Source organism: Oncorhynchus gorbuscha, linkage group LG05 (assembly GCF_021184085.1).
Source record: "Oncorhynchus gorbuscha isolate QuinsamMale2020 ecotype Even-year linkage group LG05, OgorEven_v1.0, whole genome shotgun sequence".
Taxonomy (NCBI): domain Eukaryota; kingdom Metazoa; phylum Chordata; class Actinopteri; order Salmoniformes; family Salmonidae; genus Oncorhynchus; species Oncorhynchus gorbuscha.
Window position 1 is genome coordinate 29345911 of NC_060177.1, and position 24606 is coordinate 29370516.

The window sequence follows — 24606 nt, forward strand, 5'->3', positions numbered from 1 at the left end:
CTGAAGACAACAGTAAAGGCTGCCTACCTCTCATAGTGCATCAAAATGATTTGAGCACGAGCACGCAGGGAAAAACGTAAGTACACACTCCCCTACTCCCAGGATGCAGGCATGCATAATAACAAATCAACATGACATATTAATATATGAACCTGGTGAAATTCACATAGTACTTTAACAACTGTTACACTACCCTACAGACTTCTGTTGAGGCTAATGTAGACCTTCATTGCAAAAAAAGTGTGATTTAATACATTATTTGGTGACATGAATATATTTATTATAATTTTCTGTTTCACTATTTTTATCAAATTCACTGAGGGGGGGATGGTCCTCTCCTTCCCCCTCTGAGGGTTCTTACATTTTTGGGGCATCTAAAGCTAATTTCCTGCATTTCTTCACCACCTAATATGGTCCATGGCCTTTCTAGCCATCTCTACTTAGAACAACAACAAAAAAAGCAAAAATGCTCACAGTCATCAAGCTAGGTAAGATTATTATTAAATATCTTTAAGTGATTGATAAGACTAAACTAGATCAACGATATTTCAATAATCAATATTGTGTCGCACCTTTAACCAATAGACTAACAAATGAACAACTCTTACAAATAAAGTACAAATACGTTTGATTGTCTTTCTCAAGACATCCGCTATATCAAATTTCAGCCAGACAGCCCGGCCAGTCCGAGCCACCTGCACGCCCGACCCCCACCAGTCTAGTCAATAACTGAACACTCTCGCCAACACAACTTCCTTTTTTATGTATGTCTCAATGGAAGTTGAATAAAAACACACCTACACACTAACACACAGAAACAGTACATCCTCCATATAATTAATATCATAGGCCTAATAGTACTGTAGAGCTTATTTTACTTGCAAATAATATAGCTGGGTCACCCCGTCCTGTCTCTCGGGGTCCACCACCCTGCTGTGTCACATTCTAACACATCTCACTAAGCTTTAGAATCTTAGTGAAACATTCATTACTGGTTTCAGGTGTGTTACTCCAAGGCCAGAATGACAACCAACAGTATGGCAGGCCCCCAGTGTCAGGACTGAGCAGCCCAGCAGCTAGGGATTGCCTAAATAGGTACAGTATCTCCCCTTAAAATGGCATGTTTTCAATACTATGGGGTCAAGCCCGAACCATAAAAAACAGCCCCAGACCATTATTCCTCCTCCACCAAACTTTACAGTTTGGCAGGTAGCATTCTCCTAGCATCCGCCAAACCCATATTTATCCATTGAACTGCCAGATGGTGAAGCGTGATTCATCACTACAGAGAATGTGTTTCCAATGGCGGTGAGCTTTACACCACTCCAGTCAACGCTTGGCATTACGCATGGTGACATTAGGCTTGTTACATTATGACACTAGGCTGCTTGGCCATGGAAACTCATTTCATGAAAGTCCCAACAAACAGTTCTTGTGCTGACAGTTTGGAACTCGGAAGTGAGTGTTGCAACTTGAGGACTAACGGTTTTTACACACTTCAGCACTTGGTGGTCCTGTTCTGCGAGCTTGCCTACCACTTTGCGGCTGAGCCGTTGTTGCTCCTAGACGTTTCCACTTCACAATAACAGCACTTACAGTTGACCGGGGCAGCTCTAACAGGGCAGAAATTTGACTAACTGACTTGTTGGAAAGGTGGCATCCTATGCTAGTGCCACGTTGAAAGTCACTTCAGTACGGGCCATTCTACTGCCAATATTTTTTTATGAAGATTGCCTGGCTGTGTGCTCAACATCTGTTGAGTGAGTGAACCCCAGGAATTGATCTCCAGGAGCATAGCCCGACCTGTGACCTTTCACCCCAAGGTTGCTTATCTCCGACAACACACAAACAAGCACACACACATACACATATCCCCTGTTCCAGAGACCACCTTTCACCTTCTGTACACTGCCTCAATTATCCCTCTATAATTAATGGAACTGCCTTCCAGCTTAATGTACTGGCTGGATCTCTGGCAGGAAATCAAGGAAGAGTGACTTCATAAATATTTTGAGAAACTGCAATGAAATTTTCAGGTGCAGAAAACAATGTCCCACTAAGACAATCTTTACAGTACACAATGAAAGTGAGAAGTTACTTGAAAGTACATTTCTTGCTCATTGAACATTGAGCCGTACAGTTACATTTGTTGTTGTTGTGTGTGTGTGAGAGAGAGAGAGAGAGAGAGAGAGAGAGAGAGAGAGAGAGAGAGAGAGAGAGAGAGAGAGAGAGAGAGAGAGAGAGAGAGAGAGAGAGAGAGAGAGAGAGAGAGAGAGAGAGAGAGAGAGAGAGAGAGAGAGAGAGAGAGAGAGAACAACTTTTAACACAAATTGGCAGGGAAATAGATTGATAAGACCACTCTCTCCACAGGGACTCTCTTCATAGGAAAAGTTAGACAAATATGACCAGCACCACATGGGTACGGGGCATGTGCCAAGAACAGCCCTCATCACTAATGGCCCAGCTGCAAGCTAAGAACCTCTAACCTACAGACTTCCGCAGAGCCCAGGCTGGTCTCATAGACTAAATGTAACATAGTAAACAAAAATCTGCACACATTTAGCTTTATCATCACAGTTATAGACCTACAGCAAGTAGGCCTAACTGCATGCTTTTCATGATCATGACATCCAAACCAGTCTAATTGGAATGACTGGCAGCAGAGGAATAATCCTGATTTCACTGATGCAGGAAAGTAAAAGTAAGGCGTGTGATGTGTCAGAAATTGTGTAATAGAATTACTGTCAACTTAAAATATTGTCCTATCATTATAAATACAGTTTATAGGGGGGTTATACCTATTTGCATTATAAATAGCCTCTAAAATATATCTAAACAGACCTTAAATGTCTCAATTTCTGTTTTATTTTAAAGCTGCGAGTGCTATTATATGATACAATCAGACTTGTTGCATTTACAACTTGTCTAAATTCTATCGTCAACTGATTTCAGTCAGTGTATGGCTTTGGATTGACTGCATTGTTTGAATGGAATGTTGGCACATTGGCAGTTAATTTAAATGTAATTGTTCCTCTAAAACTAGCTGGCTAGCTAGGTAACAAACATACAGTGCATATAATTTCTTCAAATTCATGATTTAAACAATATCTTATCACAGTACTGGCAAAACCATGGTTGACCAGCTCCCTGACCAAAATAGCTGACCTTTATCCCATAATAAGAAGGTTCATGTCCATTCTAGTATTCTAATTCCTAATTCTATGTTCGTAACATATCATACGAAATGGATGATGGACAACCACAAATTAATACATACCATCCCAAACATAACATATCATACTAACTATATTACGTCTCCCCTGAGTCCAGGTTGCAAAGCCAGTATGTGAGATTCCCATCCATAAACAAGATGAGAGCCAAAATAGCACTCAGTGTTCTTGCTGAGAGAAATCCTTCACACAGTGCCTGATTATTTATTTTGAGCAATACTATTACAAATAATTTATTTTGAGCAATACTATTACAAACAAATTGCAACATGATTACACAAAGAATGCAACTAATTCATCTTGCCTAAATGAGAGTAGATATTTCACAACGATAGGCCATCTGTAGCCTATACAACAAAATGCCAAATGAGAGCGTTTAAAACCACTGTTCAGTTGGTGACAGTCAAGAAACGAAATAATGAATGGCATTAATGTTGATTTTACAACGTCTGCATAATTTACAACAAAAAAAACTAACACATGTCGAGCCAACTGGACATGTTTACCGGGTGTGAGCACGTGCCAGATCTATTTCCCGCGAAATGAGGCAAATGATAAACAACAGTAAATAGTGAGCCACAACACACACACATAAACCCACATGTTGGATGAATATTAATACTTAAATAAATACTTACAGAGAAACCTGCCCAAAATGGACACGAATGTCTGACCCTTGGTGAGGTAGTGAGGGCCAGAGCGGCAAAACTGACTGCCAAAATCAGACTTCCCAAAACCATCTGAGAAACTCCGAGAGAAAGCATGATCCGAGTCCGAGTCCGAAACTCCCTGAGTCTGGAGAGGCTACGGGACAGGGACGCCGGGCTAAGCGAACGACCTCGGGGCATTGCTTGGACTGGCATTGTCACGAAGAAAACAGTTGATGTATCAGCTATCGAAAAAATAGGGTTAAGCTATTTCCAACTGCATCCAAAAGTGGTACCTAACAGCAAAGCAAGTAACCTATGTCCAAACGTTAAGCTTGATAAGCAACGGTGTCCAAAAAGCATATAACACCAGTCCTACTAAATGGTTCCTTTGAAAGAGACTCCATTAAATTGCATTACTTATCCCAAGATGCAGATGTGTAAGTGCCTGTTATTCTGAAGGCTACAACAGTGTGATGGATGAGATGCGTAGTGACTTTCTTGTGCTGCTACCCAAATCGATTCCGCAAAAACACAGGATAACGAGCTATTAGGTAAGGTAACCAGGTTTTCGAGGAAAAGCTTGAGAAATGGTCCATCAAATCATAGTCCACGAGGATTCATTATACTTCCTTACTTTCATTGCTACAGGATAAATTTTAAAGAAGTAAAAACGTATAGCTGAAATGAAACGGGAATAATGTCACCCTTTTATGTAGGCTAGTATTCCACTGTCAACCGCGCAGCAGGGTACATGCAGAGAGAGCGTGGCCGTGGGTATGCTACTTCACACAGGCGCAGGGTTTTCACATACGACAGAAAACTACCCGCGGCGGGAGGAGATGCAGCTAGCTACACGGTATTCTTTGGTCGCTATACTGCGTAATGGGGACCTGTCACAATACGTGTTTGGGGTGATCAATACTACGATGGTGCGGAGTGTTGAGGGGCCACTTCGCATCCCAAAAATAGCCTCATGTGATTGCGTCTACAAATAATTAGACTATATGAACATTAAAAAGATGACCATGCTCTTATCATTTGTGTTATCTATGAATTGTCGGAATTCAAATGACCAATTTCTCTCACATTTCTTCAAATTATAGCCCCGAACCAAGTGTTAGGACATAGGCCTGGGTATAGGCCTAAAGATAATTTAGAGACAACAATAGTGAATGTCATTCCATTAATATACAAATCCCAGCTATATGCACGTGAAACAGATGAATGATTCTACTTGGCTTTGGTTTGTAAATAGCACAAAATCAGATAGATGACAATGTATCTATTCTCATTGTTGTGATTGTCCGAATACATTTACAACATTGGGTGGTGGGTCAAAAAAATATATATTTGAATGATCCATCTATACTTCATACAGACAAGCCTACTTTATTAGATTCACAAAGGTTGATAATCATCAACTGAGATTAGGTTCACTTTTAGTACATTGGGAGTAAAAACATGAATTTGCATTAAAACAAGTTTATATTCTCCAGCTTTGTAAAAATGTACTTCATAATGCAAACAGAGGTTAAAGACTTACAGTCCCTAATCTTTGAATACCAGCCTGCTGTGGTGCTGACCTTGTGGAGACCCAGCCACAGGGCTCTAGAGCACCATCTGCACCAGTCAAGCTGGTACTGCACTTAAATCATGCCGCAGTATCTAAAGATAACAGAAATTCTACAGCAGCCACCTTCCCCCCTCTCAGCTTTGTAATGGATGAAGATCAAACTACAGAAATCCAGTCTAAGGAGAATACGAACATGATTACATATTTCACCTGAGAATCCTTTGAACTATTAGAATGGAATATCGGTCTCATAAAAATGACAATAACCCCCCAGAAACACTTTACTTTAAAAATGATTTTATTCATTAATACAGTGGTATACTTAAAATTGTGTCACAAAGGAGAAAAAAAAGTCAGCCACACGTGAAGAGCTAATATCCAATTGAAGCTGTGTTATCATATATAAAGAAAATAGTACTGGTGTGCCGTAATATATGGTCTATTAGTACAAAAATACATTTCAGGGCACAAAATAATACAGCATCCAGTATCACAAACAAATGAGGGGGACACTTTCAAAGCACACCCTTTTAAAGAACAGGTCTGCAAAGTTGTTTAACCCAAGCACTTTACTCATTTGTAAAATAACCATCAAAATATTTGTGTGACAATTATTATTATTTATATGTAGTGTGAATATTGGTAGAAAATGTGGATTTTATTACTGCTAATAGTTACAAGTTCCAAGGCTCAAGGGTATAACCAGAATACAAAGTAAACCATGGTCAATTTATTTATTTTTTTAACAGATTTCTCAAAGTTTTATACAAAATAACAAAGACATACAAAAGTTCATTTACAAACCAAGAACCAAGGCCATATGCTAACTTTATGTACAGCCACTTGTCTTTTTGTCATGTTTTTCTTTTTCTTCTGAAGTCATATGCATAGCAGATAAAGAAAGAATACCTTTATTAGCCTCAATTGTTCTTGTGCGCTAAACCCAAGTTCATTTATACAGTGGGTTGACAAAATGGCAAGAGAAAACTTCATTCTTCCATAATTTATCATCATAACTTAGAAGAACCCAGAGGTTTTTACTGAAAAAGTGAATAATTTGCAGATAAGGCATCACTGCTTGTTAATGTAAGAGGGTTTTAACATGGTGAGGGAGAACTGAGCAGGCTTCTGGACCTGAGTCATAGCACATGCATAGATCTTGATACAGCAGGAGTAGAATTCTGGTACTCAATACAAAGTGAATCCAAGGTCAGTTTACAGAAAGAAAGAAAAAAGGAAAGGAAGGAAGAGCCATTCGAGTCACAGGATGAACATGTTAAGAGGCATGAGTTAGGCTTTAAATCCACCTCAAAGTATTCCACCTGTATCTTCATTTTCTTTTCTGCGGATGCTTGCCAACTTCACTATCACCATAATCATTACCACAAAGCCATACATTTACATCTTCATCACTTTACTGCCCATCTCCCTGGCACCGAATTCCAAAATCTTCGCAAATCCGTCAATGTGGAAAAAATGTGACCGGCTTTTATGTCAGCCAATTCAAAAGGTGACAAAAAGGTTCAAGTCTGATTCTTGAATTCAGTTTTCTAGAATTGAATTTAAAATGATATTTATACCATCTATTATATATACTGTATGCATATATAGTATAAATACACCTACATGTATGTGCATCTACTTCAAAAGTAAAAACCTCACAAACCATCTTTCCTGTTATGTAACAATTAAAGTTCAAACTTGGCGTATAATGTGATGAGTTACTCAGTGGCACAGGGCATGCATTCCATCACTGGTTAAATTGTTTTGTGTGTTTTGTATTTTCTTCAAGACCTCGGAAAGAGTTAAAGGACAGCACGCAGGGGCAACTTCAGTCTCCCTCCATCTTCCATGGGCACAGTAAACAACGCTGGAGCACTGGGTGTAAATACTTCATTGTGTATGGTCCACCCATGGAGAAATGGTGTGTGTGTGTGTGTTTATTATCACTCCTTTCCTCATGGTTTCACATTCAGTAACAGACCAGCTGTTGCACATTTCAGAAGTGGTCGATGAGCACAGACACACAGTTGGCTCCCACCAGGTAGTTGGGGTCTCCAGGGAGAGACTGATTCTGCCAACTCTTGGGATCACCTGAGGGGGAGAGAGAGAAGGAACATGGTAATGATAACAGGTGGAGAAAGGGCATACGGTTCATAATACATAATGCACTTCTTGCTAAACTGACAACCAGCAAGCCCCAAACACTAAACTAAAACACCCTTTGTTCCATTAAAGTCATATATACATTCAGTTTGTGGTGCACACCCCAGGATGTAGCTTGACAGAAGTAAACTTCAGATTACATTGCTAAAACCACTCTTCATTTCAAATTATAGCTCTTAAGGATAGAGTATGTACTGGAAGCGACTGTAATTTGAAATTAATGGGTGGGTTCCAGCCCCAGGCCTCGAGCCAAGAGTATTGCCTCCACAGAAGAACCAATTTAAATAATTGTAAAAAAAAAAAAAAAAACGGCTTTAGACTCAAAATTTGTACACTAAACTGCACCATTTCTTCCAAACCACAATGCAGTTGCATTTAAAGCACTGTTATTTCAGATAATTGCATTCATTCCCTCAGGGCCATGTGAGAAAAGTGAGTTTTATGAGATGTTCAGATCAAAGTGCATAAAAATTGCAGGCTTTTAGCATGCTTTGCTGTTCTGATAGGAAATCACAAGGGAGGATAATGCATCATAATCATTATAGTGTAATTACTCCTAAATGTCAAAGGGATTTTAGCAATGACAGGTCCTATCAGATAGGATCCATATGAGGACCAAGAGGTGTTTAACTGATTTTGCTCCGATCAACTGTCAATGACTCACATGATTTGTTAGAGGTTGACAATTAGCCAGTGCAGCAGGAGGAACAATGTTCACTGTGAAACTCATAATGACATCAGTACATTAAGGTCATGTTTGGATTGAATATCTCCCGTCCGTGAGCAGACTTCTTTCAGGACTGCAATAGCATTGAATAGTCGAATAGTCCCCGCGATATGAAACTGTTCAGGGAAGTCAGGAACCAATATACGCAGTCAGTCAGGAATCCTAAGGCCAGCTTCTTCAGGCAGAAATTTGCATCCTGTACCCCCAACTCCAAAAAGTTCTGGGACACTGAAGTCCATGGAGAACAAGAGCACCTCCTCCCAGCTGCCCACTGCACTGAGGCTAGGTAACACGGTCACCACCGATAAATCCATGATTATCAAAAACTTCAACAAGCATTTCTCAACAGCTGGCCATTCCTTCCGCCTAGCTATTCCAACCTCGGCCAACAGCCCCCAAGCCCAAGCCTCTCCAGGTTCTCCTTTACCCAAATCCAGATAGCAGATGTTCTGAAAGAGCTGCAAAACCTGGACCCGTACAAATCAGCTGGGCTTGACAATCTGGACCCTCTATTTCTGAAACTATCCGCCGCCATTGTCGCAACCCCTATTTACCAGCCTGTTCAACCTCTCTTTCATATAGTCTGAGATCCCCAAGGATTGGAAAGCTGCCGCAGTCATCCCCCTCTTCAAAGGGGGAGACACCCTGGACCCAAACTGTTACAGACCTATATCCATCCTGCCCTGCCTACCTAAGGTCTTCGAAAAGCCAAGTCAACAAACAGGTCACTGACCATCTCGAATCCCACCGTACCTTCTCCGCTGTGCAATCTGGTTTCCAAGCCGGTCACGGGTGCACCTCAGCCACGCTCAAGGTACTAAACGATATCATAACCGCCATCAATAGAAGACAGTACTGTGCAGCCGTCTTCATCGACCTTGCCAAGGCTTTCGACTCTGTCAATCACCATATTCTTATCGGCAGACTCAGTAGCCTTGGTTTTTCGGATGACTGCCTTGCCTGGTTCACCAACTACTTTGCAGACAGAGTTCAGTGTGTCAAATCGTAGGGCATGCTGTCCGGTCCTCTGGCAGTCTCTATGGGGGTGCCACAGGGTTCAATCCTCGGGCCGACTCTTTTCTCTGTATATATCAATGATGTTGCTCTTGCTGCGGGCGATTCCCTGATCCACCTCTACGCAGACGACACCATTCTATATACATCCGGCCCGTCCTTGGACACTGTGCTATCTAACCTCCAAACGAGCTTCAATGCCATACAACACTCCTTCCGTGGCCTCCAACTGCTCTTAAACGCTAGTAAAACCAAATGCATGCTTTTCAACCATTCGCTGCCTGCACCCGCACGCCTGACCAACATCACCACCCTGGATGGTTCCGACCTTGAATATGTGGACATCTATAAGTACCTAGGTGTCTGGCTAGACTGTAAACTCTCCTTCCAAACTCATATCAAACATCTCCAATCAAAAATCAAATCTAGAGTCGGCTTTCTATTCCGCAACAAAGCCTCCTTCACTCACGCCGCCAAACTTACCCTAGTAAAACTGACTATCCTACCGATCCTCGACTTCGGCGATGTCATCTACAAAATTGCCTCCAACACTCTACTCAGCAAACTGGATGCAGTTTATCACAGTGCCATCCGTTTTGTCACTAAATCACCTTTTACCACCCACCTCTGCGACCTGTATGCTCTCGCTACATATTCGTCGCCAGACCCACTGGCTCCAGGTCATCTACAAGTCCATGCTAGGTAAAGCTCTGCCTTATCTCAGTTCACTGGTCACGATGGCAACACCCATCCGTAGCACGCGCTCCAGCAGGTGTATCTCACTGATCATCCCTAAAGCCAACACCTCATTTGGCCGCCTTTCGTTCCAGTTCTATGCTGCCTGTGACTGGAACGAATTGCAAAAATCTCTGAAGTTGGAGACTTTTATCTCTCTCACCAACTTCAAACATCTGCTATCTGAGCAGCTAACCGATCGCTGCAGCTGTACATAGTCTGTCGGTAAATAGCCCACCCATTTTTACCTACCTCATCCCCATACTGTTTTTATTTATTTACTTTTCTGCTCTTTTGCACACCAATATCTCTACCTGTACATGACCATCTGATCATTTATCACTCCAGTGTTAATCTGCAAAATTGTAATTATTCGCCTACCTCCTCATGCCTTTTGCACACAATGTATATAGACTCCCCTTTTTTTTCTACTGTGTTATTGACTTGTTAATTGTTTACTCCATGTGTAACTCTGTGTTGTCTGTTCACACTGCTATGCTTTATCTTGGCCAGGTCGCAGTTGCAAATGAGAACTTGTTCTCAACTAGCCTACCTGGTTAAATTCAGGTGAAAAAAAAACAAACATTCTAAACCAAGACCATTCAGTCACACACTACGCTGCTTCCCTACTGGAAACTACCAATGGGCATGGGCAAGTGAGGAGCAAGACACAAGTCGAGACAAAATGAAGCTAAAGAAGTTGTTTTACAATAAGAGGATTAGAGCATAGCCCTGTAATCCATCTACAACGAAGCAGGACAACAAACGAACAAGCCAACGAGGCAGCAGTAGGCTAATTTAGCCCTTCAAGTCCAATTCTAGCTGAGAGTAAATAGTAGCTAATCCACGGCGGTGCCAAGTTTACCATTAAGACATTTAGAGAGGAACGGAGGGAGAGCAGAGAGCTGTCTCAGTTCTGTTCTGATGCTGTCAGACAGACAGATCTCAGATCCAACCCACAGGCTGTTCTCACATACACAACAGAATATATGTTAGTACTGAGGGAGCCATGCGTCCGTCTCTGAGAGGATTCTCTTCCAAATTTAAGAGGACCGCTGCGTTTCAGGATAGACGTTTGGGTGGCTATGTGAGAGAAAAGAATCACTTGTAGGAAAATAATGTGGAATGATTCACTACAAAGAATAAACTAATCTTATGAACATAAAACTGATCGGCTGGATGCATGTCCAATGGAACCATATCCATGTCAAACAGATGACATAGACCCAAAGTAGAGGAAAGAACAGAAAGAAATATGTTTCAGCATGAAAAAGCAATGACAAGAAGAACTTTGATCTGAAGACCACATCAAATAAATAAAGATCAGTGGATGAATGAGTGAGTGATTAAACTGAAATACCAAATAAATGAAACCATAAAAATCAAAGTGACCCACAACCATCAGTTTGTCACAAAGCCAACCCAAAGCCCCGACCCCAAAAGGACAGAGAGAGGACAGCGTACCCGACGAGGAGTCGGAGGATTTTAGAGCAAAAGACCAACCATCTGGGGTCATAGACGCACAGTGAGGTAAACGCAGCTCCACAGGCTTCAGGAACTTGAGGCCGTGAGGGCCACACATCACCAGCGGGCTGAGCAGGGTCTCTCCTGGAAACAGATATACACCACAGGGTTAGAGGCTAATACACATGCACACAGTGTTCCTAAGATCACTGAAGCTGTTGGGCTACTTAATGGGTTGAAACAGGCACGGTGAACATTTTACTTTTTAGGGCTGCAGGGGCAGTATTGAGTAGCTTGGATGAAAAGGTGCCCATTGTAAACGGCCAGCTCCTCAGTGTCAGTTGCTAATATATGCATATTATTATTGGTATTGGATAGAAAACACGCTAAAGTTTCCGAAACTGTCAAAATATTGTCTGTGAGTATAACATAACTGATATTGCAGGCGAGACCCTGAGGAAAATCAAAACAGGAAGTGGCTTCTATTTTGAAAACTCCATGTTCCATAGCCTCCCTTTGCTGGATTTAAAGGGATATGAACCAGATTAATTTTCAGGCTTTTATTTTGAAAAATGAGGCAGCGATTCCTCAAGGTTTTGTCAACAGTCTTCAGACAGAGTGTCAGGCAAAAGGAATATTTGTTTTATTTTGAAAACATCCGAATATCAAAATGAGGCAGAACGATAACATCGCGATAAACTTCAAGTGGTCACATGAGTTTTGTCATAACCTCACATGGTCTCTCTTATCATTGCTATGCAGACACACAATTAATTTGGCATCTCTTTCTGAACATACGGATCACGACAAACAAACGGAGCTGCTCTTCCTATTTTGGATCTAAAAGAATCTTTATGGAACAAAAGGAATATTTGTTCTGTAACCAGGAGTCTCGTAACTCGCTGTTGGCTGGGCTCCCTGCCTGTGAAAACATCCGAATATCATCAAACTGGTAAACGATTACAAGAATTTGATTGCTTTTCTGATTTTCCGTCTGGAGCCTCCCTACCACTGATGCTAAGTGTACTTAATGTTTTCTCGTGCAATCGATAAACTTACAAACGCTTGGATTGCTTTCGCTGTAAAGCATAATTTCAAAATCAAAAGCATAATAACAAAAGGCTAAGCTGTGTTTTCCTATATTGCACTTGTGATTTCATGAATATAAATATTTATAGTAATATTTATAATATAATAATAATAATAATATTTATTGTATGTAGCGCTATACTATTCAGCGGTTGTTGATAACAGCCATAACCAGTTTAGACATTGAAAACCATTAAAAGATTGAAGGAAAATATACCTATCCTACGCAACAAAATGTGAACAAAAATCTAAGAGGGGTGAATACCTATAATATTCACTGTAAAGACAGCAATTAAGGTACTAAAAACACTTAACTGAAGAATAGAATATCTTAAGACTGGAATAAAGAGGGGCGAATGACCCCTTGTGAAATCTGCTAACTCCTGTGTACCATAAACTAAAGGTGGACCGATTATGATTTTTCAACACCGATACAGATTAAAATTTATTTGTAATAATGACAATTACAACAATACTGAATGAACAACTTAATATAATACATCAATAAATTCAATTTAGCCTCAAATAAATAATGAAACGTTTAATTTGATTTAAATAATGCAAAAACAAAGTGTTGGAGAAGAAAGTAAAAATGCAATATGTGCCATGTAAGAACGTTTAAGTTCCTTGCTCAGAACATGAGAACATATGAAAGCTGGTGGTGCCTTTTAACATGAGTCTTCAATATTCCCAGGTAAGAAGTTTTAAGTTGTAGTTATTATAGGAATTATAGGACTATTTCTCTCTATACCATTTGTATTTCATATACCTATTGGATGTTCTTATAGGCACTTTAGTATTGCCAGTGTAACAGTATAGCTTCCGTCCCTCTCCTCGCTCCTACCTGGGCTCAAACCTGGAACACATCAACAACAGCAAGCAGCGTTACCCATGCAGAGCAAGGGGAACAACTACTCCCAGTCTCAGAGCGAGTGATGTTTGAAACACTATTAGCGCACACCCCGCTAACTAGCTAGCCATTTCACATCACACTGTTACACCAGCCTAATCACGGGAGTTGATAGGCTTGAATTCATAAACAGCAGAGCTGCTGGCAAAACGCACAGAAGTGCTGTTTGAATGAATGGTTATGAGCCTGCTGGTGCCTACCATCGCTCAGTCAGACTGCTCTATCAAATCATAGACTTAATTATAACATAATAACACGCAGAAATACGAACCGTAGGTCATTAATATGGTTGAATCCGGAAACTATCATCTTGAAAACAAAACATTTATTCTTTCAGTGAAATACAGAACCGTTACGTATTTTATATAACGGGTGGCATCCATCAGTCTAAATATTCCTGTTACATTGCACAACCTTCAATGTTATGTCATAATTACGTAAAATTCTGGCAAATTGGTTGACAAATAAGCCAGGCGGTTCAAACTGTTGCATATACCCTCACTCTGCGTGCAATGAACGCAAGAGAAGTGACACAATTTCAAATGGTTAATATTGCCTGCTAACCTGGATTTATTTGAGCTAAATATGCAGGTTTAAAAATATATACTTTTGTGTATTGATTTTAAGAAAGGCATTGATGTTTATGGTTAGGTACATGTTGGAGCAAGGACGGTACTTTTTCGCAAATGCGCACTGCATCGATTATATGCAACGCAGGACACGCTAGTTAACCTAGTAATATCATCAACCATGTGTAGTTATAACTTGTGATTATGATTGATTAAGTTTAATGCTAGCTAGCAACTTACCTTGGCTTCTTACTGCATTCGCGTAACAGGCGGGCTCCTCGTGAGGCAGGTGGTTACAGCGTTGGACTAGTTAACTGTAAGGTTGCAAGATTGAATCCCTGAGCTGACAAGGTAAAAATCTGTCGTCTGCCCCTGAACAAGGCAGTTAATTAACCCACCGTTCCTAGGCCGTCATTGAAAATAAGAATGTGTTCTTAATACCCTCTTGGAACAACCCATCCCGGATCCGGACGAATTGTCAGCAACTACACTAATTAGCATAGCACAATGGTCAAATAATCATACTAGAAAATATTCAAATTCATGAAATCACAAGTGAAATATAGCGAAACACAGCTTAGCCTTTTGTTAATCACCCTGTCATCTCAGATTTTGAAATTATGCTTTACAGCGATAGCAAGACAAGCTTTTGTGTAAGTTTATCGATAGCCTAGCATAGCATTATGTCCAGCTAGCAGCAGGAAGCTTGGTCACGAAAATCAGAAAAGCAATCAAATTAACCGTTTATCTTTGATGATCTTCGGATGTTTTCACTGACGAGACTCCCAGTTAGACAGCAAATGTTCATTTTGTTCCATAAAGATTATTTTTATACCCGAAATAGCTCAGTTTGTTTGTTACGTTATGTTCAGAAATCCACAGGAAATAGCGGTCACGACAACGGCGAAAAGAATTCCAAATTATATCCATAATATCGACAGAAACATGGCAAAAACATGGCTTTTATAATCAACCCTCAAGGTGCTTTTCAAATATCTATTCGATAATATATCAACCGGGACAGTTGGCTTTTCAGTAGGACCAGGAGGAAAAATGGCTACCTCTCTCTTTTACGCAAGAATCACTCAGAGCCATCAGCTGGCCACTTACGCAATGTGTTCGTTTAAGCTCATTCTTCAACATAAAGGCGTGAAACTACGTCTAAAGGCTGTAGACACCTTAGGGAAGACGTAGAAAAAGGAATCTGGTTGATATCCCTTTCAATGGGCAATAGGGATGCATAGAAAGACAGGGGTTTCAAAATCAGAGTCACTTCCATATTGGATTTTTCTCAGGATTTCGCCTGCAATATCAGTTCTGTTATACTCAGACAATATTTTTTATAGTTTTGGACACTTTCAAGTGTTTTCTATCCTAAGCTGTCAATTATATGCATATTCTAGCATCTGGTCCTGAGAAATAGGCAGTTTACTTTGGGAATGTTATTTTTCCAAAAATAAAAATAGTGCCCCCTAGCTTCAAGAGGTTTTAACTTAACTGACTTGCCTAGGCGTTCAAAATTACCGGTTTCCAATTGTTATGAAAACTTGAAATCATCCCTAATTAATCGGCCATTACGGTTAATCGGTCGACCTCTACCATGAACCCATGTCTGACCTTTCTCCTTGTCCAGGGGGGGCAGGATGCTGTTGTCCCGGCAGACTTTGAAGTAGATCTCCTGTTCTACGCCCTCGGGGATGGCCCCCTGTGGGATGATGATGCTGACACCCGTCTCGATGGAGCTCAGCACCCCGCCATTGCAGTTGAAGACCCCCCGGGCCGTGGCCACCACCGTGTGACCTTCATCCTCATCATCATCCTCCAGAGCACTGGGGCTACAGGGGGAGAGAGTTGTCACAGTCAGATATCAGAACATAGAGCCAGTTAGAGCCTCAAACATTTGTGACACCTTCTGGACGGGCAAAGGCATTGGTATCATTCAGTGTGTCAACTATAGAACTGTAAGACCCATGACCATGTGACTTTCTTTTCTCTAGCCATGCACAGAAACACTCCTCACTCCTGGTGTGTTACTTCCATAATACATGAAGCGAGGCGATAACACTATAATCTATATATTATAACTGAACCCAGTATAGTTCCGCCAGTGGGTAGGTTACCCCTCTAGGGGGTGATGTTGAATCCTCTCACCTGACAGGGATGGCCTTGGGCACAGCGTTGATGTTGTTGTGCTGGTACTTGGACCTGTTGTCCATGGTGCGTGTGAAGGTGTCGAGGCCTGAGTCCATGTCTGTAGGCTGGGGGGAGATCTGGTGCTTGGCTGGGGCTGTGCTGTTGGCTGGGGCCTTGATGGCTGGGGCCAGGTCTGTTTTGTTGTTGGGCAGCAGGTTGTGGTTGAACTTGGGGCTGTCAAACTTCCTCTCGAAGGGCTTGGCGGAGTTGGTGTAGGGCTTGGGGACGTAGCGGTTGTAGCTGGTATTGGCCGGGGCCTTGGGCTGGTCCTTCATTGCCGTACCGTTCACTGGAGACTTCTCAGGGTAACTCTTCTGGGGCAGGTAGTTGGTCGTGACTGTGTCTGCTTTGGGAGAATCATGGGGATCTGGTAAGTGAGTCACTGTGAGTGTGTGTGAGTATTATACTTCTAGATGAAAATACTGCATGTACAACTAGACTAGTGTGTGTCCTATACAATAGTGCTTACCCTCAGGTGAGGTGGGTTTGGGCAGTATGGCAGGTGGGGCAGCAGGGGTAACCTGGGGAACAGGTTCATATCTCCTCTCCACGGGACTGACCTTCTCCACGGACTCTGCCCTGTAAAAAAACACAAGAGCACGTTCAACCAATGTCACAATGATGGCACAAACATATGGGTTTAAGGTAAAGAAGAATTCAGGCCAGGGTTAGAATAACTGATTTTAAATCATGTTCGTCATGTGTACTACTTCAAAAAATCTAGACCTAAACAGTGACACCAGTGACATGCCATGTATCCTCAAGAGGAAGGTTCTAAAACTGCAGTTCAGTGAGTCTGTTACTTTTAATAAAACACAGTGGCTCCATCTAGTTAATTGACTGTATTCATTTACACAGATTGCTTCTCCAAAACACACTTTAAAATATGCTTTCCACTACTAGTGCCAATAAGACCTTACAGTGCAATTGATTAATTAGATAATTACAAAATGGGGCAAATAATGATGCATACATTGCAGCTTGGACATCCAAAGTAGCCTGAACGTCTCGAGGCATGTTTTACAGTGGTAAAACACCTTGTAAGAACGGTGAAACCCATTGTTGATAGTTGAAAGAAATTCAGAATAAAAGAATACTGCGATAGTATTTTTCCCTTCCCACTTAATCTTGTATCTTTGGCATGGTCTTTGACTGAGGCGGAGAATGCACACAGTGTGGTACATCAAAGTAACCCTTCTACTGTCGCCCAGGAGGATAACAAAACACAGCTTGCCTTCAAAAATTAGTTTTTCATTTGTCAGCATGGGCCAACCACCAACTCTTTCCTTTCAACTATAAGAGGACAGTTTCCATGGCAGGGTGAATCAAATGTTGCGGTGGTGGTAGTGTGTGTTGCTGAGAGATATACTGTAGTCTAGCTTTAGACCCCAGGAGTAGTGTGTGTATGTAGCTACAGTGGTTCCTCCTTTAAAAGTTGCGTCATACCTTGCGGGCTGCTGCAGCATTCTGTGGCACGTTATTAACTGTCATACATTTTTTCTGTGAATGCAAGTTAGTGCTAATTTGACCACCAGAGGGCATCTTTGAGAAGCATTCCAAATTGGCATTACCAGAGAATTTAAAACCTTTTTTGTAATAACATAGCATATGGGATTTATTTTAAGAAATGTGGCTTAATTAAGCCAGTACATGTCCAGGCCCATCTAAAGTTTGCTAGAGAGCATTTGGATGATCCAGAAGAAGATTGGGAGAATGTCATATGGTCAGATGAAACCAAAATATAACTTTTTGATAAAAACTCAACTCGTCATGTTTGGAGGACAAAGAATGCTGAGTTGCATCCAAAGAACACCATACCTACTGTGAAGCATGGGGGTGGAAACATCATGCTTTGGGGCTGTTTTTCTGCAAAGGGACCAGGGCGACTGATCCGTGTAAAGGAAAAAATGAATGGGGCCATGTATCGTGAGATTTTGAGTGAAAACCTCCTTCCATCAGCAAGGGCATTGATGATGAAACATGGCTGGGTCTTTCAGCATGACAATGATCCCAAACACACCGCCCGGGCAACGAAGGAGTGGCTTCGTAAGAAGCATTTCAAGGTCCTGGAGTGGCCTAGCCAGTCTCTAGATCTCAACCCCATAGAAAATCTTTGGAGGGAGTTGAAAGTCCGTATTGCCCAGCAACAGCCCCAAAACATCACTGCTCTAGAGGAGATCTGGAAGAATGGGCCAAAATACCAGCAACAGTGTGTGAAAACCTTGTGTAGACTTACAGAAAACATTTGACCTCTGTCATTGCCAACAAAGGGTATGTAACAAAGTATTGAGATAAACTTTTGTTATTGACCAAATACTTATTTTCCACCATAATTTGCAAATAAATTCATTAAAAATTATTACAATGTGATTTTCTGGAATTGTTTTCTCTCATTTTGTCTGTCATAGTTGAAGTGTACCTATGATGAAAATTACAGGCCTCTCTCATCTTTTTAAGTGGGAGAACTTGCACAATTGGTGGCTGACTAAATACTTTTTTGCCCCACGGTATTTCTCAACTGTGCTGTGATGCTTCAGAAAATAATTGAACCTTCCTAATTTCATAGATTCTACAGATTGTAAATTAAAAATAATCATTTTGCTAAAATAATTATTATATTATTGATTGATTGACTATGGCTTTTCAAATCACCCAGTATTGCTATCTGTAGCATTAGTTCTAGGCAAATGTTGCAATTCTTCAGCCATTCCTGGACCTGTGACCAAAAACGAGCTACATATGGACAAAACGAAAATAAATGATCTAATGACTGCCTCCTCACAGCAGAATCTGCAGAGCTGGGAAGATTGTATCCCCCATATATATAACATTCTATTAGTTGCAAGAATTTTGTACAGTAATTTTTTTTGAAAAATGTAAAGTTTTGAATCCGGCGTTGTTTTGCGTATCAATTGATAAACCATGTGCCATAAAATGGGTACAACGAAAATCTCTTCCCAACTATTTTGCAATATGGCACAGCTGTCAGTTTTTTGGCCCTTCAATGAAATTGGTATATGTTTTTATTTATCACACTTTTCTTTAACCATTTATGTTCTTTAATACATGGCCGACATACAAGTTCCTTACTTTTTTCCCCTTCTACTTGCCTCTTCCATTTTTGTGGTAATGCTGCAATTAATTGGTTGTAATTTTTGGGTAGAGCAGACATGTCCATATGTCTGTGTTAGCTGCATGTGTGACATAACTCCACCAGTCCTATTTATGATATCATTCACTAAAATTATACCTTTTTTAAACATTTCTTCGATAAATACAGTTTCTTTTGATCAATTAGTATATTTGAATTTAACCACAATATTTGTTGTACTATTTGTTCCGTCCTTTCAGGTGGATTAAACTGCAATTGCAACAAACTTTCTAAGGCTTGTTTAAAAAATAAAGATATTTTTGAGATGATTTCCTTTTCAAACAACCGAAAGTGAGCTGGTGTAATCTGAATAAAGGGGAAAAGGCCCTTCCTGAATATAGGATGAGACATTCGTACCACTTGACTAGAGAACCAGTTTGGATTTAAGTATAACTTTTGTATGACTGATGCCTTTAGTGAGAGGTCTAATGCTTTAATATTTAATCATTTCTGCCCACCAAATTTATATTTGTTATATAAATAAGCCCTTTTCAGTTTATCTGGCTTACCGTTCCAAATAAAATTGAATATTATTTGTTCATATAATTTAAAAAGCAGGTCACTCGGTGTAGGCAAAACCATAAGCAAATAGGTAAACTGTGATATGACTAAGGAGTTAAATCAGGGTGATTTTTCCACAAATAAGACAGGTATTTTCCTTTCCATGGTGGCAAGATCTTATCTATTTTTGCTAACTTTCTATAAAAATGTATTGGAGTGAGATTTCTTTCTTTTGTGATTTGTATACCAAGTATGTCCACATCTCCATCAGACCATTTAATTGGTAAACTACATGGTAATGTAAAATGTGTTTTTTAGTGATCCAATACGTAATATGGTACATTTATCATAATTTGGTTTGAATCCAGAGAGGATAGCAAAAGTATCTAGATCCTCTAAGAGGCAATGCAGACTCCAATTGTGGTTTTAAAAGAAAACATGAATCATCAGCGTACAATAACACCTTAGTTTTTAAGCCACTGAATTCTAATCCCTTAAAATGATTGTTTGATCTAATCTTTGCAGCTAATATTTCGATTGCAATAATAAATAGATATGCCGATAGTGGACAACCTTGTTTTACTCCTCTATATAGTTTAAAACTTTCTGAGATGTAGCCATTATTTATTATTTTACACCTAGGGTTACTATACATAACCTTAACCCATTTTATAAGAGATTCCCCAAAATTTAAATATTCTAGGCATTTATATATAAACTCCAGTCGTACTTTATCAAAAGCCTTTTCAAAATCAGCTATGAAAACCAGGGCTGGTGTCCCCAATATTTCATAGTATTGTAATGTTTCCAGTACTTGTCTTATATTATCTCCAATGTATCGTCAATGTAAAAACCTGTCTGATTAGGATGAATAATATCTGACAATACTTTTTAAAATTCTATGTGCCAAGCATTTTGCTGGGTTTTTGCATCACAACACTGAAGTGTAAGAGGTCTCCAATTTTTTTAAATGGACTGGATCTTTATATATACCACTTGGGTCCTGTTTCAGTAATAATGATATCAGACCTTCTTGTTGCGTGTCTGATAATCTACCATTTATATAGGAGTGGTTAAAACAAGCCAATAATGGTCCTTTGAGTATACCCCAAAAAGTTTTGTATACTTCCACTGGTATGCCATCCAGCCCTGGAGTTTTCCCATCCTTAAAGGCCCCAATTGCCTCAAGCAGTTCCTCCTCAGTAATTTGGCCTTCACATGAGTCTTTCTGTACAGATATTAATTTTATATTATTATTAGGTGAAAAATCCATACAATTAGTTTCAGTTAGTGGAGATGGAGGAGCCTGGAATGAAAACACATTCTTAAAGTACTTTACTTCCTCTTTCAAAATATAATTTGGTGAATCATGCGTGACTCCATTATTTGTAACAAGTTTGAATACATTTATTTTGGTAGCATTTCTATATTGAAGATTAAAAAGGAATTTGGTGCATTTTTCCCCATATTCCATCCAGTTCGCTTTATTATTATAATATATTACACTGGATCTTTCTTGAATAAGTTCCTCCATTTCTTTTTGTTTTTCCTCTAACTTATTCTGTGCCTCTATAGTACCGTTTTTATTGCTATCTAACTGTACTGTTTGTCCTTCAATTGGGGGCCTCCCGGGTGGCGCATAGGTTAAGGGCGCTGAACTGCAGCGCCAGCTGTGCCACCAGAGACTCTGGGTTCGCACGCAGGCTCTGTCGTAACCGGCCACGACCGGGAGGTCCGTGGGGCAAAGCACAATTGGCCTAGCGTCGTCCAGGTTAGGGAGGGCTTGGCCGGTAGGGATATCCTTTTCTCATCGCACACCAGCGACTCCTGTGGCGGGCCGGGCGCAGTGCACGCTAACCAAGGTTTCCAGCTGCACGGTGTTTCCTCCGACACCTTGGTGTGGCTGGCTTCCGGGTTGGATGCGCGCTGTGTTAAGAAGCAGTGCGGCTTGGTTGGGTTGTGTATCGGAGGACGCATGACTCTCAACCTTCGTCTCTCCCGAGACCGTACGGGAGTTGTAGCGATGAGACAAGATAGTAGCTTATAACAATTGGATACCAAGAATTTGGGGAGAAAAAGGGGTCAAATTAAAAAAAAACATACATATTTTTTTGTCATTGGAACCAGTCGATATGATTGGTCATATAAAAACCTTGGGACCTAAATGCATACTGAGTGCTCTAACTCCCCCATGTGGTGGTCTGAAGAAATTAAGCTGTAACGCTGGGTACCTCTAAGTCCCGCGGCGTAAGCACGCAACTTTTAAAGGAGGAACCACTAAGATAAAAAGCTTCAGACCCCCCATTAGGTTTCTGTCTGGTGAGTGTGCTGCAGGGCGAAAGTAAGCTATATTGTATCTCCCACCAGAGTATGTGAGCGGAGTTGAGCATGTGAGCGGAGTCCTTTCTAACCGCTCCGCTAAAAAACGCTTCTCAAAAACTGCCACTCCAAATTCGCTCCATTAATTAAAATCACAGTTTAACATCCATCTATTGTTGTGACTACATGGACCTACCATTTGGTTTGAAAATTGAATACAAAACCAAATTATTTTAATGAAAAGTATTTTAATAAACAGGAAAGGAAAGGATGACTGTAAGAAGAGCTTATCAATTCAAATAGGCTACATGTCGTATTAAACAGCATATAAACACGAAATAGGTCAGGAGTCCGACAGGTAGACAACAATGTATTATTTAGGCTATATTATTTCAAGGATGTAGCCGACTAATGACACACTAGGCTGGCAGTGGCATTAAGCGCTCAGCACTTAAAAAACATTTTTGTTGCATTAAATCAATTTACTCTATAAATTACACATAGGCTGTGACTTACTTAGAATTAAATACAAATTAGGTAGCCTAGTGGTTAGAGCATTGGGTCAGTAACCGAAAGGTTGCTGGATCAAATATCCCAGAGCTGACAAGGTAAAAATCTGTTGTTCTGCCCCTGAACAAGGCAGTTAACCCACTGTTCCCCAGTAGGCCGTCATTGTAACGAAGAATTTGTTCTTAACTGAATTGCCTTGTAGGCCAGTAACTAGGCTAGTCAGCTTGCGTCACCCTCTGAGTGATGCTAAACATCCCTGGGCAGGGATGTATTGTTTTCTCTTTCTTTTTTCTGTAGGTAAGCCTAAAGGATTGTAGGTTAAATAACACTATCAAAACAGAAAGCTCCTTGGAAGATGTAATATGCCAGGCCTATTGGGCCAAAATCAATGATTGTATAGATAGAACGGAAATTAATGAAACTTTTAAGAGATCTAATTTTGAGTTTATAAACACTTTGCTACAATGACACACTTAGCTAGCTATCCACCTCGTTCCTTTCTGTTAGCATGTCCACTTAGTAAGTACGCCATCATGCTTTATGAAAATAGTTACCATACAGTAGCTAAAGCAAGGGGCTACAGCAGCAGACAAGTAGACAAAAAATGCATGCTGGGAGAGTGACACGTGGGAGTGAGTTACCTGGGGTAGTTGTATCCGGGATGTGCTTGTGGTTGAGCAGCAGGTTTGGTTGCGATGACAGGTGTTGTCTGAGGGGCCTTGCCTGCGTCTAAGCTTCGCCGGTCAAAGTAGGCCAGCTGTTTCCTATAGTACTCCTCGTCTTCATCTGGATTATAGTGGTTAGAGCGCACTATGTCATCATCGGACACCTCCCGGGGCTTCTGAGGCTCAGGGACTCTGAAGAGAGAGATAAAGAGAGATAGAGATAAAGAAGGGGTGAGAATTAAAATAACAAACCACACAAAGAAATTCCTCTAAAGTATATTGTGGTGTGTTTGTCTCTAAATCTCTAAATCACTACAATTGACCATATAACAAATCAGACAGAACTACAATGAAAACATCAGCGCTTCAATGATAAACATGTGTACGGGACAGCCTCTGCAACATGCGTATATAGTACACTGCTCACAAAAAATAAAGGGAACACTAAAATAACACATCCTAGATCTGAATGAATTAAATATTCTTATTAAATACTTTTTTCTTTACATAGTTGAATGTGCTGACAACAAAATCACACAAAAATTATCAATGGAAATCAAATTTATCAACCCATGGAGGTCTGGATTTGGAGTCACACTCAAAATTAAAGTGGAAAACCACACTACAGGCTGATCCAATGTCCTTAAAACAAGTCAAAATGAGGCTCAGTAGTGTGTGTGGCCTCCACGTGCCTGTATGACCTCCCTACAACGTCTGGGCATGCTCCTGATGAGGTGGCGGATGGTCTCCTGCGGGATCTCCTCCCAGACCTGGACTAAAGCATCCGCCAACTCCTGGACAGTCTGTGGTGCAACGTGACGTTGGTGGATGGAGCGAGAGATGATGTCCCAGATGTGCTCAATTGGATTCAGGTCTGGGGAACGGGCGGGCCAGTCCATAGCATCAATGCCTTCCTCTTGCAGGAACTGCTGACACACTCCAGCCACATGAGGTATAGCATTGTCTTGCATTAGGAGGAACCCAGGGCCAACCGCACCAGTCTCACAAGGGGCCTGAGGATCTCATCTCAGGTACCTAATGGCAGTCAGGCTACCTCTGGCGAGCACACGGAGGGCTGTGCGGCCCCCCAAAGAAATGCCACCCCGCACCATGACTGACCCACCGCCAAACCGGTCATGC

At 40.8% G+C, this 24606-nt stretch overlaps 2 protein-coding genes across 17 annotated transcripts in view; both read right to left on the reverse strand.

The window, feature by feature from the left end:
- LOC124035798 (protein FAM189A1-like) overlaps positions 1–4653 on the reverse strand; it is a 145917-nt gene extending 141264 nt beyond the window's left edge. The window contains exon 1 of one of the 2 annotated variants that reach the window (XM_046349543.1): positions 3869–4653. In XM_046349543.1, the coding sequence (XP_046205499.1) occupies positions 3869–4093 (225 nt within the window). In that variant the 5' untranslated portion in view covers positions 4094–4653. The remainder of the gene's footprint in view (positions 1–3868) is intronic. The other variant, XM_046349542.1, reaches the window with a different exon arrangement.
- A 1080-nt stretch (positions 4654–5733) lies between these two features.
- LOC124035800 (tight junction protein ZO-1-like) overlaps positions 5734–24606 on the reverse strand; it is a 194670-nt gene continuing 175797 nt past the window's right edge. For 10 of the 15 annotated variants that reach the window (XM_046349554.1, XM_046349551.1, XM_046349546.1 and 7 more), the window contains 6 exons: positions 23443–23658; positions 16790–16899; positions 16279–16666; positions 15745–15962; positions 11560–11703; positions 5734–7547 (listed from right to left, as the gene is read on the reverse strand). In XM_046349554.1, the coding sequence (XP_046205510.1) occupies positions 7453–7547; positions 11560–11703; positions 15745–15962; positions 16279–16666; positions 16790–16899; positions 23443–23658 (1171 nt within the window). In that variant the 3' untranslated portion in view covers positions 5734–7452. The remainder of the gene's footprint in view (positions 7548–11559; positions 11704–15744; positions 15963–16278; positions 16667–16789; positions 16900–23442; positions 23659–24606) is intronic. The other 5 variants (XM_046349559.1, XM_046349552.1, XM_046349558.1 and 2 more) reach the window with 3 other exon arrangements.